The following is a 14,104-nucleotide window of genomic DNA, read 5'->3' as shown; positions in this document are numbered from 1 at the left end:
TCCCAGCTCCTCTGATTCCTCCAAAGAGGGAAGAAATTCTTCCAGGCCCCTGAGAGCGATTCTGTCAGCCGTGGACGCTTCTGGAAGGCCCGGAGCATCGGGCGGGGTCAGGGGCGCTGGGGCCCTGCCTCCCACGGGAGCCTCTGCTTCTCTGCGGGCTCCCCCGGAGGCGTGAGGACACCAGCCAGTGTGGGGAGGAGACACGGGGGGGGGGGGGGAGGGCTACTCCCAAGTGTCCCCCTCGTCCCCACACCACGGCCACCTCCAGGTGCTCCTTCAGAGGGGACAGGCACCCAATCTGCTGTCCACTTCGGATGGGTGCTGGTAACACTTGTTCAGCAAATCACCATCAAACCTGCTTCCACGTCACATAAATTCTCAGATTCTCACAGCCCTGTTCTTCGTTTCAGAAAACAGCAGTTCCCTCTGTCTGTCAGTCCGTCCTCATCTCAGAACCCCTGCCTCCCACGTACACTCACCAGGTCCCCCCGGTTCAGCTCCTCCGTGGTGCCCAAGTCCCTCCGGCTCCTACTCAGGCCCTCGTCATCCCTCATCGGGACCAGAACAACCCAGTCTGCCGGGAAAACCTGCCTACGGCTCTGAGCCGCTTGTTTTCCTTCTTGGCTTGAGATCTCTCACAGGCCACGGTCTCAAGTCCCGGGCTGGGCTCTGGCCACAGCCTTGCCCATCCTCACACCCCCACATCCTGGTCACAGCCTCTCTCCCGGGGTGTCATGGGTTTACTCATGCTCCTGCTGTTGTGCAGAGGATGACGGAAAAGGGAAGTCTTCCCCTGGGATGTGACTTGGAACATCTCATTGTCCAGTGTGCACAGGGCAGGTGGCCTGGGGTCACGATCTGCCCTGAACCTTGGGAAAATGGTCAGGGGCCTCACTGCCCGGGCAGGGACCGGGAAGAAACAAATTTGGAAGGTTAGTGACAAAGAGATCAGTGGAACCCAGGGGGGTCCTGTGGAACTGGAGTCCGAAGACACTCACATCCCACGTGAGTGCTTGCAACTGGCTGGAAGCCTGTGACCCCCTCAAGTTTGTATGTTGAGATCCTAGGCCCCGGGGTGAGGGATCAGGAGGTAGGGCCACTGAGAGGTGATGAGGTCACCTCTCACCTCAGGAGGGTGAAGACCACATAAATGGGACAGGCGCCCTCATAAGAGACCCCACAGAGCCCTGCGGCTCTCTTTCCAGCACAGGAAAGCACCACGAGAAGGTGCCAGCAAACAACCAGGCAGCAGGCCTTCGGTGCTGGCCCTGGTCTCAGCCTTCTGGCCCCCCGGGCTCTGAGAACGCAGCTCTGCTGTGTGTGGCCCGGGGTCCTGACAGCCCAAATGGACTAAGACAGTCTCCCCAGCTCCCCGCCTCCGTGCCAAAGGGAATCCTTAGGGCCAAGCTAGGGACACCCAGACCTTCTCCTCCTGGCAGCCCAGGGCCTGCCCACAAGGCTCACAGACACACTGGCCTGGGCACCATGTGACCTTGACAACTCACTCCTGCTCTCCAGGCCACCCCGATCTCTGGCGGACTGTGTGCCCACCGCCAACCACAGTGATCCCGCCGCAGCCCCCAGTTCGGCCTCATTCCCTGACATGAGCACCGAGGTGCTCGGTCAAGAGTCACCTGCCTTGGCCCCTTCATCAACAGGACACAGTGACTCGTCCTCACCTGACAGACACGGTCAGCGTTGCCAGTCCCGCCGCTCAGAGACCCGCCTGAGGTCGTCTACACCACACAGCACTGGCTCAAACCAGCAAACCCCCTTCTCCGCAGACAAAATGAAGTGAAGGATTCTCAGTCTTCCCACCCTGCAGAACGCCACGGGGCTGTCTGCCGCCACACACGCTTTCCAGACGCGTGGGACACGCTGCTTCCCCTCTGAGGCACAGCACACGAGTCCGGGGACCAAAGGACATTGTTTCCACAATGACACCCGCAGACCTAGACTCAAAAAGTTTGCTTCCTTCCCTGTGTCAGGGCCCTGATGAACTGGCAGGGAGGTTTATTATTATTTTTAAAGATTTTATGTTTTTACTGGAGAGACAGTGAGAGAGCACGTATGGGGGGAGGGGCAGAGCGAGAGAGCGAGAAGCAGGATCCTCGCTGAGCAGGGAGCCCCAATGCAGGACTTGATCCCAGGACTCTGGGCTCATGATCTGAGCTGAAGGCAGATGCTTAATGGACTGAGGCGCTCGGGCACCCCAGGAGGGGAGGTTTTGTCACCCAGGAAAGAATGCTTCTGCAAGCTTGCAGGCATAAGAGGGATGCCCAGAGGGCCACCAGGCCATTTCCGGTCTCTGGGGCTCCTAGGGAGTGGCATCCCCATGGAAGTACGTGGAGATGCCAAAGAGGACGGTCCGTGGGGTGTCCTCTATCAGGGGCTCCTTTCTGCTGGAGGCAGGATGGCTGCCTTGCGGGCCGCAGGCCTCCTCAGAAATATGCGTGTGTGCAGAAGTGTGTAGGTGCGTGTGTGCACACAGCCTGTGCTCGTGTGCTAGACAGACGCGAGGTGCAAATCTGTGGGCCCCTGCATGGTGGCTTCCCGACCTGTCTCCACCACTCTCCCCTGAAAGCTATCTTCAGTATACACAGCGAGCCCAAGCAGCCAGGTCCATACCCAGCGACCCAGTCAAGTCCCCTGGAATCTGGGATTCTGTGAACGCCTCTGGGACGGACCACAGCTCTGTCTTCTCAGCACCGGGCCCCGCGTGGGCCCGGCCACAGCTCAGGAAGTACGTTCACAGCAACTGTCTAGAGATAAATCCTAAAGCCAAACCTCCTGCAGCCAGCCCGGCTCTGGCCCTTCCCTTTCCACACTCCCTCAGATTCTCCAAGACCCTCTGACATCCTTCCTGTAAGTTCTGTGTCCTGTAAACTAGCCAGTCTTGCTCTCGGGCAAGGCCTTCCCCGCACGGCTCTTCCAGCAGCCTATGACAAGAAGACCCCTTCGCCCAGAAAAGCTCTGTCCCGCCATCTGAGGCGCTCAGACTGTTCCAACAGACCTTGGGGTTCTCCAGCTGCGTTCGGTCACCACCGGCTCCTCGACACCTTTCTGACTGTCTACAGAGTGTGTCCCAAGCCCCATCAGAGAATCAAATCAAAGCTATGAATCCTTTCCCCAGGGGAAAAAAAGCGACCTGCACCCCAAACACTGTGATCTTTTAAGGGGTATAGGGACCCCAGGACAGGAACTGTGTGCTGTCGGTATTCGGCAGCCCTGTCCTCTGCTAACGGGTCACTGATGCTGACGGCTGTCATGTGCATGTGGGACCCAGGGATCGGGGTGACCCCACATGGGAAAAGAACCACAGGTAGAGCGGTTTGCTGGTTTGCTGGGGCCGCGACCTCAGGCTCTGCAGGGGCAGGTGGCACGTGAGCTTTCCTTCCCCAACTACGGCTCCACTTCGGGGCACCTGGGGTCTCTAAAATGTCATCGGGTCGGGCAGCCCTATGGCACCGGAGGGGCTCAGATCAAAGCCTGGAGAGGAATCCTGTCCAGGGGCGGCATCCAGGGACCGAGGGACGAGAGCGTGCGACGGGACGACCGCCTTACCTTCGTCAGTTGCTGCTCCGAGGAGAACCCCAGGCCAAACACGGTGTTGGCTCTGCTGTCAGCCCACTGCCCGAACTTCTGCGACGTCTTGGTGAAGGTCATGTTGGGCGTGATGGTGCTGTTGATGATCACCTGCAGGAAAGAGCCAGAAGAAGAGGAGCTGAACGCCGGGTCTGACCTGGACGGAGCACCCAGCGCGCACCCTCGCCCCACGGCGCCTGCCCCCGGGGCCTGCCAGCACAGCCTCCGCCGCATCAGACACACCCCATAATCAGGGGTCCCTGCAGAGACCCCAAAACAGACGGTCGCTCTACAATATCTTACAGTTGGCGGGAAAAAGTCTGCCCTAAGGAGAGACTAGTTTCCGAAACTGCTGTTTATTTCCCCAAAGCTCCGGGGCACCAATAGCCTTTAGCGGGGAGCCAGCCACGCCGCACACTCTCGGAGGAGCCGCGCTACGTCCCTTTTCAAGCACCTGGAGCCCCCGTGTGCTCCATCAGTGACTGGGGCTCGCCGTTCCCCGACAAGAAGGAACAGCCATGCTCCGACCGGGATGACCGTGGACGGGTAATATACAGAGAAAGCAAACGGTCGTGGTACGAGTGGGGTGTAGAGAAGCCGTCGGCAGGGGTGCAGGGACCGGGCGCTCAACGGTGCCCCTCCGGGGCCTGAAAGGGGAGGAAGAGGCCACAGGCTGCAGAAGGCCAGGGTCACGGTGCAGCCACACGCTGTCTTGACAGACGAGTCTGCGCCCGGCATCCCCCCGGAGGGGAGCCCACAGAGCCGATACCCTCGCTTCTGCCTGTGGTCCCTGCCAGCGGCCGGCCCCACCCAGAAGCCAGAGACTCCGCGGACGCAGGGCTGGAGCCCGCAGATCAGCCTCTCGGAGACCCCGGCAGGGGAACGAGGGCACCGAGTGAAGCGGGGGTAAAAGGAGGCCCTCCAGCCCCGGCCTTCGGCGTCTACCGAGCATCTGCTCGCCCAGCGCGCTGCTCACCGAGGACAAGGGGCAGAAGAGTCCGGACTCCTGATCCTCCCGCCGCAGAAGTAGGAAGAGGGGAGAGACGTGTAAACAAACAACCACTGAACGATCCAAAAGTGTCACTGAGTAATCAGCAGTTAGGCTCACCCCGGCAGAAGCCCTTCGAAGCCCTAGGCCTCCCAGGGACACTCGTGGGGAAAGCGGATGTCTGTGCCAGGCTGGAGGGCAGAACCCACAGCTCACGGCCCCCGTGAAAGAGTCTGTGACGATCTGAGCAGAAACACAGCCTTCTGAGTGCGGGCACACCTGGCTCCGCGGCTTCGCTTTGTCCCGTACCCCGATAACCGATAACCACACTTTCTACCAACTGAAGGTTCGCGGCAACCCTGCGGGCGCTGCCGTCCCAACAGCTTTCGCTCCGTTCGCCTCTCGGTGTCACATCGGGATTATTCTTGTAGCATTTCAAACATTCTCAATTCCTGTCCTTGGGATGATGACCCGTGATCGTTGACGGCAACTCACCGAAAGCTCAGGGGATTGTTAGCATTTTTTGCAATAAAACTGCATTTTTAAATTAAGGCGTGGACTTTTCCCAAAGTCCTGCTGTGGCACGCGAAGCGGACGGACACAGCACACACATGACGAGCCTGTGGGAAACCACAAGGCTCACGTAACGTGCTTAATCGTGACACTGGCTTTATTGCCTTGGTCTGGAACTGAACCCACGTATCTCTGCGGTGTGCCTGTAAGAATGCTAAAGGATGACTCTACTAGCAGTTTTCCTTATTAAGGAAATGTGCGTTCTCGACAGTCAGCTCCACTCATTACTGATAAAACAGGGAAAAGAAAACGCTGATGAGCATGACCTCCCTTTCCATGGTGGGAACGTCAGCCGATTATTTCGCTGAAGGACGGACCTTCTGGCCACAGATTCTTGCTTTAACTAATAAGGAGACCCAAACAGGGAGTCAGAGTCGCCTCTAGAAACAGAGGTATCATCGCTATGTGTGTATGAATGCCTACTGAGCTTTCTCTTTCTCTTTTTTAAAGATTTTATTTATTTGAGAGAGAGCGAGAGCATGAGAGAGTGAGCACGGGCAGGGGGAGAGGCAGATGGAGAGGGAGAAGCAGGCTCCTCGGGATTCGATCCCAGGACCCCAAGATCATGACCTGAGCTGAAGGCGGACGCTTAATGTCTGAGCTCCCCAGGCGCCCCGCCCCCTACTGAGTTTTCTAAGGAGGCATTAGCTCAAGTACAAACCTTGTTTATTTGCCAAAATAACTCTGGAAGTTAATACGAAGAACAGCAATTGCTACGTATTGAGCATGTCTTGAATGGTTTACTTCCATCAGCTCGTGTGACATGTGCGGTGGGACTATCCCCTCCATGTCACAGGGGAAATGACCTGGTAAGGAGCAGAGCCTAGAGAAAAGACTCAGAAACCTGCATTTGGAATTTCTGTACAACATGCTTCTCATTCCGCACCATGGATGCCTCCACTGAACTCCCCGTTCTTTCCCTTTGACTATCATAACTCCTAGAACACCACAGTTCACGCGAGTGAAGACACGTGACCAAGCATTTTTCAGATAGCGATGCAAGCAGAGCGGGTCCAGAGCTCTGCCTGCTGTCACCCGACACTATCAGAGATGGGGGCAGAGGAGTGGGGCATGGAAAATGCAGACCTAAACCAGGAGCGAGCATGAAGAAATGCTTCTGGGACCTCAGAGGTTGGCTGGGGTCTGGCTCAGCCCCAGGCGGGACTGATATGGTGCAATCAGAGCAGGCTGAGGGCAGGTGTGTGGCGGGGCGCTGGATCAGAGTGGATCATGTGATCCCAGAAAGCCAACCCCGGTCGTCACCTCCCAATTACCAGAATTCTGGGAGGGTGAAGCAATCACCAGACCCATTCAGAATCCTGATTCTTTCTAGATCTTTGTGCTCCTATGCCTCTAAGTCAGCCTCCAAAACCCCTCCCCAAAGCCCCCTTGGAAGGCAGAGGACAGAGGCTGAGCGGAGTACAGGACACACCTCCGGAGCTCGCCCCAAACACGCTGTCCCAGGGTCAGTCAGGCTGGAATAACAAAGGCGAGGACCCCTGGTATTTCTTTGCAGTGTAATAATTCCCAAGGCACTTTTTCACACCATCTTCTTTCTCATCCCCATTTTTACAGATAGGAAAACTGAGGCTCAACAAAGTCAAATGACACGTTCAAGGTCACAGAGCTAGTAAGTGGTTAAAAGGAATATAAAGTATGTACTACTTACAGAGCAAGGACAAACAGGCTTCAAGAGCTGAATCTGTATCCTGCTGGGGGTTCATTTAGCTTCTCAAACCTGTGGACTCAATTTTCTAGAAAGAAATTTCTTTCTTTTTTTTCTGGAAAATTCTCAACCATTCTAAGAACACCGCTTCTGCTCCGTCTTCTCTGCTCTCCTCTGGGGCTCCAAGTACACATATGCTAGACCTCCTGAGTGCGCCCAACACAGTTCATGTTCCTACCGGTTCTTATCACCCTGATTCTTGGTTCTCTCTGTTTCAATCTGGATATATGTTCTATCGGTCTGTCCCCCAATTCACTAATCCCGGCTCCTGGCAGAACCCATCTGCTACTAAACTGAGTCACTGAACTCAATTTTAGACTCTGCATTTTTTTTAGTTCGAATGTTCATTTGATTCTTTAAAAAAAAAAAAAAAAATGTCTAAGTCTTTGGGGGCTATCCTTCCTGTCATCTACTTTGTCCATTTCCCCCTCTGTTTCCTTGAAGATAATAATCATGGTTCTTCAGAAATGCTCGATGCTGACTCTAACGTCTGGATTGTGCCGGAACCTGGTTCTACTATCTGGGTTTTGCTTCTCTTGATTCTAGGCCGATGGTCTTGCGTCTCTGGGTGTCCAGGCTTTTTCACCGTATGGTGGGAAATGGGTATGAAAGGACTGGTTAGGGTTCCACGGGATATTGTCGCCTACAATGGACGTGTCCTCTCTTGTCTGCTGGGCAGGTAGGAATCCAAGATATCCTTATTTCGCTCTGGGACGGAGCTGTGTCAGGGCCCCATTTCCGGTCTGGTGAGGCTCCCTCTGCCTCTGCCTCAGGGCAGGCCCTCTAGGGCTTTCCACTGGGAGCCTGGCCGGTCTCTATCTCCACTTCCCCGAGACGCTTCAGGAGATTCAGTTCTGTTTGTCAGACGTCCCCAGCTTTGCTCTGAGGCCTTCCAAATTTTAACTTCCAAATCTGGCAAACCTCAGCAGGAGAAGCTGGCCGTGTGTCTGGGCCACTCGCTCCCCAGCCTCTCATTCTAGCTCCCAAGTCCCTCCTGCTCTGCTTTTCCCGGGAGTCGAGCATGGATTTTCAGCCTCTACCTCCTGCCGCACCGGCGAGTGCCCTTCCCAGGGGAGGAGGGTACAGAGACGCCCCCCCCACCCCCCGCCGCGAGTCTCCCCCTCCCCGCTGTCTCTGGGGCTCTCGGGTCTTTGCTGTTCCCTTCTAGACCCCTTGGGGAGGTCTTCGTTCTAAGCACTGTAAATATGAGGGGAATTTCTCTCGACCCGCAGCAACATTCAGCCTGTCCCTGCAGACCCACGCACACCTGCCGTTCAGCCGCATCTAGTGGGGAAGCCAGCCGTGGCCTAAAGACCCTCTGGCCCCCACTGTTCCCTGCCCCGGGGGCTTCTCTCCTCCCCCAGCAGCGTCCACCTGCAGCCTGGCCTGGCCAACACTCACGGCAGAAAAGAGCTGCCAACTGCCATTGTCATCGTCATCTCTGAGCAGTCCTTACTTCTCTGGAATTTTAGTCCCTTGTGTTCACGGTGTTTCTATGGTTTCGATGGTTTCCTTCCTTCCTCCCTTCCTGTCGTTTCCTGATGCCTGCCTTTCTTTCTTTTTAAGATTTTGTTTATATGACAGAGAGAGAGCACAAGCAGGGGGAGCAGCAGACAGAGCGAGAGGGAGAAGCAGCCTATGTGGGGCTCGATCCCAGGACCCTGGGATCATGACCCGAGCTGAAGGCAGAGGCTGAACTGACTGAGCCGCCCAGGCCCCCCTCTCCAGTGCCTTTCAGTTGCCATTATCTGGGCTCTGCTTTCAGCTGCCAGAAGGACCACCGCATGCCAGAATGTATATAATTTACTCAAAAACTCAAGTGCTGACTCTGGGAAAGTTCAGAGAGATGCAATTTACTCTGTGTCTCAGGTGACATTTTCTGCTGTGGGAAGCATTAACTCGCACAGGGTGCTGTTTATCTCAGGAGGCAAACCCGTACTGCGAGGCACCCATCTGGCTCGTTCGCGGGACTTCAGCGGGTGGGTCCCATTGGTGGCAGACGCTCCGCAGATGCCCCCGTGCCCGCTCCGAGCAAGGATCCCAGACCCCCAAACAACTGCCCAGCTCACTGCTCCCTTTCTGTCACCCATACGCAAATGAGTCAGTGGGGAGGTGTCCCCCAGCCTGTGATTTAGTTCCCGACCCCGGCCCCCGCCCCTTATTCTCTTGTCTCACAAGAGAAGGAGGGTCCGTTCATCTGCCCAGAAGTCAGCCAGCCTGTGCCCTAGGTCCCTTCCTCACCCCGCCTCCAGCGGCTCCTCCCACCGACACACCTGCACTGGACACTTGCCACCACAACCATCTCTGAATTCCAGTGGTGTCCTGCGGCCAGGTTCCCACTCTGCAAGTGACTCCCTAAATCGACAGGTCCCCCAAGCCAACCCTGAGCTGGTTCTGTTCCACAGCTTCGGAGTCAGCCCCCCTCCCCTCTACACGCCCCCCCATCTGATTTCTCTTAGCTGCCTGGTTTGGCTCGCGCGCCACCGCACCGCCGCAGCCTTCAGGAGCCGCAGAGCTGGAGGAGAGAGCGGCTGACACTTGGACAAATCACTAAAAGCCCAGCTAAGAGGACTAAAAGCACTTTCTCAAAGCAAGTCATTTTATCTGTATTTAAGCCCAATGTATCCTTGGATAACTCCACTGACACCCATGCAAACCCAGCTCGAGGACAGCAGATGAAGTGACAGCATCAACAGATAAAAGGAAGCGGGTCAGCCTGATTCACCACCCCTAGCAGAACATCCTGGCACGAGGCGCGGCGATGCCAGCTCAGAAGCCCAGAGAAGGGAAGAGGTAATAATAATAATAGAATAGAAGAAAATAATAATAACAACAACAATAATAACAATAACAATAACAGAGATAATAATAATAATAGAATAGAAAAATAATAACAATAACGACAATAATATAATAACCATAACAACAATAACAATGACAATAATAATAATAATAATAAAGGCACCTTGCAGATATTCACTCATCAAACACAACTGCCTACCTCCTGGGTGCCAGGCACTGCCACGTGTGCTCAGCAGAACCCTGTCCTGTCTCCTCCTGTTTGCTTAAAGGAGAGAACCAGCCCCTGCCAGTCTTTAGATATCTTTGCCACACCAGCTGCGGCCGTCCAAACACGGAAGAAGACACGCGGCTCGCGTGACATCGTGTCAGGATGCGCTGCTCTACCGGCCGGGGCCAGCCTGCTGCAACCCAAGCGCTGGGCAGTTGGAGTCCCGGGGTCTGGCCACAGGCGCCGGCCTGCCAAGCCTCACAGGCCGTGCGAAACTGGGCTGGGTGACTGCCTGTCCTCGACCTCAACTGTGAAATGAAAACTTCTGGGCTCCCTTCCTCCGTAGGAGGAAGGGTTGTGACAACTGGAAGGAAAAGACAGGATTGAGGCGCCCGACCAACGTCATCTGCAGTTTTCGCTCTGCTGAGAGAACGCGACTGAAAGGAGGGATTCTGTCTTAGGACAAGAAGCCTCGTCAGGAGATCAGGAGGAGACGAGGCTCTCCCAACTTCCCTCAAGGACATTCCAATGGAGGCTTCTCTGCTTTGGGGGCTCTGAGGAGCAAGAAGCATCCACCAGGCCCCATTCCCCTGCTCAAACCCCCAGTCCCCTGCTTCCGAGGGCTTCTGGCCTACAGGCAGAGGGTGGGGCAGGCTTCAGGCAGGAGAGGGGAGCCGGTCAGAAGGCTACAAAAAGGGGCGCCTGGGTGGCTCAGTGGGTTAAAGCCTCTGCCTTTGGCTCCAGTCATGATCCCGGAGTTCTGGGAACGAGCCCCGCATCGGGCTCTCTGCTCTGCATGGGGGCCTGCTTCCCTTCTCTCTCTGCCTGCCTTTCTGCCTACTGTGATCTCTGTCTGTCAAATAAATAAATAAAATGTTAAAAAAAAAAAAAAAAAGAAGGCTACGAAAATTCTGAGCAAACAAAAGGTGCTCAACATCCCTCCTCCTTAGCGAAATGCAAATTAAAACCACAGTGAGACAGCACCTCACACCTGTCACAACAGCCAGGACTGAAAAGACAAGAGGGGCGTCTGGGTGGCGCAGTCTGGTAAGCACCTGACTCTTGGTTTCAGCTTGGGTCGTGATCTCAGGGTTATGGGATGGAGCCCCCCATCAGGCTCTGTGCTCAGCGGGGAGTCTGCTTGGGGTTCTCCCCCTTTGCTGGGACTTCTCTCGCTCTCAAATAAATAAATCTTTTCTTAATGATTTTATTGATTTGTGACAGAGAGAGCGAGAGAAGGAACACAAGCAAGAAGGAGCAGGAGAGGGAAACAGGCTCCCCGCTAAGCAGGGAGCCTGAGGTGGGGCTCGATCCCACGACTCTGGGATCATGACCTGAGCTGAAGGCAGACACTGAACGACTGAGCCACCGAGGCGCTCCTCAAATAAATAAGTCTTAAAAAAAAAAAAAAAAGAAAGAAAAGAAAAAAAAAGACAAGAAATAACAGGTGTTGGCGAGGATGTGGAGGAAAGGGAACCCTCGGGCACTGCTGGTGGGAACGTAAACTGGTGCAGCCCTTGTGGAAAACAGTACAGAGGTTCCTCAAAAAATCAAAAATAAAATTACCCTACGATCCAGTCATCCACTATTGGGTATTTACCCAAAGAAAATGAAAACACTAATTTAAAAAGATACACACCCTTGTGTTTCCCGGGCATTATCTACAGTCGCCAAAGTAGGTGCGGAAGCAGCCCAGTGTTCGTCCCCGATGAACGGGCCAAGGGCGCGGGCGTGTGCGCACAACAGAGCATCCCTCAGGCTGGGGGAAGGAGCTCTCCCCACCTATGATCGCGTGGATGGACCTAGAAGGAGTCAGGCTACAGGGAGCAAGTCAAAGGCAAATGCCGTCTGATTTCACTCATTTGTGGAATCCCCAAAATAAACGGACCAACAAAAAAACAAAACAAACCTACGGTTGTCAGAGGGGAGGGAGGTGGGAGGGAAAGAGGAAATCTGTAAGGGCCCCTGAGAGGGGTGAACTTCCGGGTAGAAGATCAATAAATGAGTCGTGGGAACGAGAAGTACAGCATAGGGAAAACAGCCCATAATCCTGTAAAAGTGTCTGTTGGTGACCGACAGTGACTACCCTTCTCGCGAGGAGCACCGCGTGAGGGACGGAACTGTCCAACACATGGTGCACCTGAAACCCAGAAAACACTGCAGGCTAGTCATACTCCAATTAAAAAAAAAGACTTGGGGCGCCTGACGGTTCAGTGGGTTAAAACCTCTGACTTCAGGGACGCCTGGGTGGCTCAGTTGGTTAAGCGGCTGCCTTCAGCTCAGGTCCTGATCCCAGTGTCCTGGGATCGAGTCCCACATCGGGCTCCTTGCCCCGCAGGGAGCCTGCTTCTCCCTCTGCCTCTGCCTGCCACTCTGTCTGCCTGTGCTCGCTCTCACTCACTCTCTCTCTGACAAATAAATAAATAAAATCTTTAAAAAAACAAAAACAGGGGCGTCTGGGTGGCTCAGTGGGTTAAAGCCTCTGCCTTCGGCTCACGTCATGATCCCAGGTCCTGGGATCGAGTCCCACGTCGGGCTCTCTGCTAAGCGGGGAGCCTGCTTCCTCCTCTCTCTCTCTGCCTACTTGTGATTTCTGTCTGTCAAATAAATAAATAAAATCTTTAAAAAAAACAAAAACAAAAACGAAAAAACCTCTGCCTTCGGCTCAGGTCATGATCCCAGGGTCCTGGGATCCAGCCCCGCATCGGGCTCTCTGCTCAGCTGGGAGCCTGCTTCCCCCTCTCTCTCTGCCTGCCTCTCTGCCTACTTGTGATCTGTCAAATAAAGAAATAAAAAATCTTAAAAAAAAAAAAGACTTTCAGGACAAGTTATGGTCTTAAAATACTAGGCATAAATGTGAGGCCCTTCAAAAGCAGACTCTCTGACCAACTAAAAAGGGAATGAATTTGTGCTTTTCTTTCTTCCAGCCTAAATTGATAGGGAATGAAAATGGGGAAGCGGTTTAGAGGGAAAATAGGGGAATTCTGCTTCAAATACAGTGAATTTCATTTTCTTCTTTTATAAGTGACTTTGTTGATTTACCTAATTATTCTAAGTAAACTACCTCCAAAATGGTGCTTGAACTCACGATCCCAAGATCAAGAGTCACACACCCCACTGACTGAGATGCCTGGGTGCCCCAGATACACTGAGTTTAGGGTGACGGCAGATAATGGAAATTGTAAAACTGTCCAGTGGGATGAACACTGCCTAAAGACAGAAAAGAAATCATAAAGCCTCAAATCTACTTTTTTTTCTGTTAACTTGGCGATACTTCTGTTGCTATCCCTTCTTTACTCTGCCGCCATAGCAACGTGGCAAAAATATCAAGGAAGACAGCAGAATAATACAAATACCTGGGGAAAAAGGTATTTCAAGAAATTCTCCAAAATCTTTTAATCAAATTCGATCGCTAGGAATGATAACATAAAAACCAGGCTAGATCTAACACCTATCTAGTTATAATTGCTGGGACGTGTGCAATATGCCAGCATTCTCATGCACACTAGAAGAACGGACTCTGCAGAAAGCAATCTGGTCACAGTGGTCACATGCCATGAATCAATGATTACTATCTCAGCATACCGTATTTTCTCCAGGAATCGAACCTAAGGAACTACCCAAAAGAAAGCAATAGGTACATGATGAAAATGAGTGGGAAAACTTGTTTTATAAAGATGCTCATTATCTAGACCAGGAAAAAACTGGAAGCCACGAACATAGGCAACCATAAGGGGAGAGATTAAGAAGAGTGCAGGCCCTTGGTGGAACTGTTACACAAGCATTAAAATGCTAGTTACGAAGACAACGTGGTAACAGGGAAATAATCTTCTTCTTTTTTTTTTTCCCTCATTTGCCATAATTTTTTTAAATTTATTTTTTATTTATTTTCAGCATAACAGTATTCATTATTTTTGCACCACACCCAGTGCTCCACGCAATCCGTTTTAAATGGAAAAAAAAAAAAAAGGCAGGGTGTGGCTTAGACCAGCGTCATGACTGTAACAGGAACACCTGTGTAACGTGGCAGGAATTGGGTGCATCCTTTCCCCTCCACTTTGAAACATAGCGTAGTGACATTTTTTCCTAAGATTTTACTTATTTGTTTGAGAGAGAGAGAGAGGGAGGGAGAATCTGAAGCAGACTCTGCTCTGAGCACAGAGCCCAAGGCGGAGCTCGAATCCAGGACCCCGAGATCACAACATGAGCCAAAACCAAGAGT

General features: G+C 53.4%; 1 protein-coding gene across 2 annotated transcripts in view; it reads right to left on the bottom strand.

Annotated features, from left to right (window-relative positions):
- The window catches only part of HOMER2 (homer scaffold protein 2), an 88,003-nt gene that overhangs the window by 27,599 nt on the left and 46,300 nt on the right, over positions 1-14,104 (bottom strand). For both annotated transcript variants that reach the window (XM_059179879.1, XM_059179880.1), the window contains exon 3: positions 3,565-3,696. In XM_059179879.1, the coding sequence (XP_059035862.1) occupies positions 3,565-3,696 (132 nt within the window). The remainder of the gene's footprint in view (positions 1-3,564; positions 3,697-14,104) is intronic.

This window comes from Mustela lutreola, chromosome 7, assembly GCF_030435805.1.
Source record: "Mustela lutreola isolate mMusLut2 chromosome 7, mMusLut2.pri, whole genome shotgun sequence".
NCBI classification, from domain to species: Eukaryota; Metazoa; Chordata; class Mammalia; order Carnivora; family Mustelidae; genus Mustela; species Mustela lutreola.
This window is presented reverse-complemented; position numbering and strand designations above follow the sequence as displayed.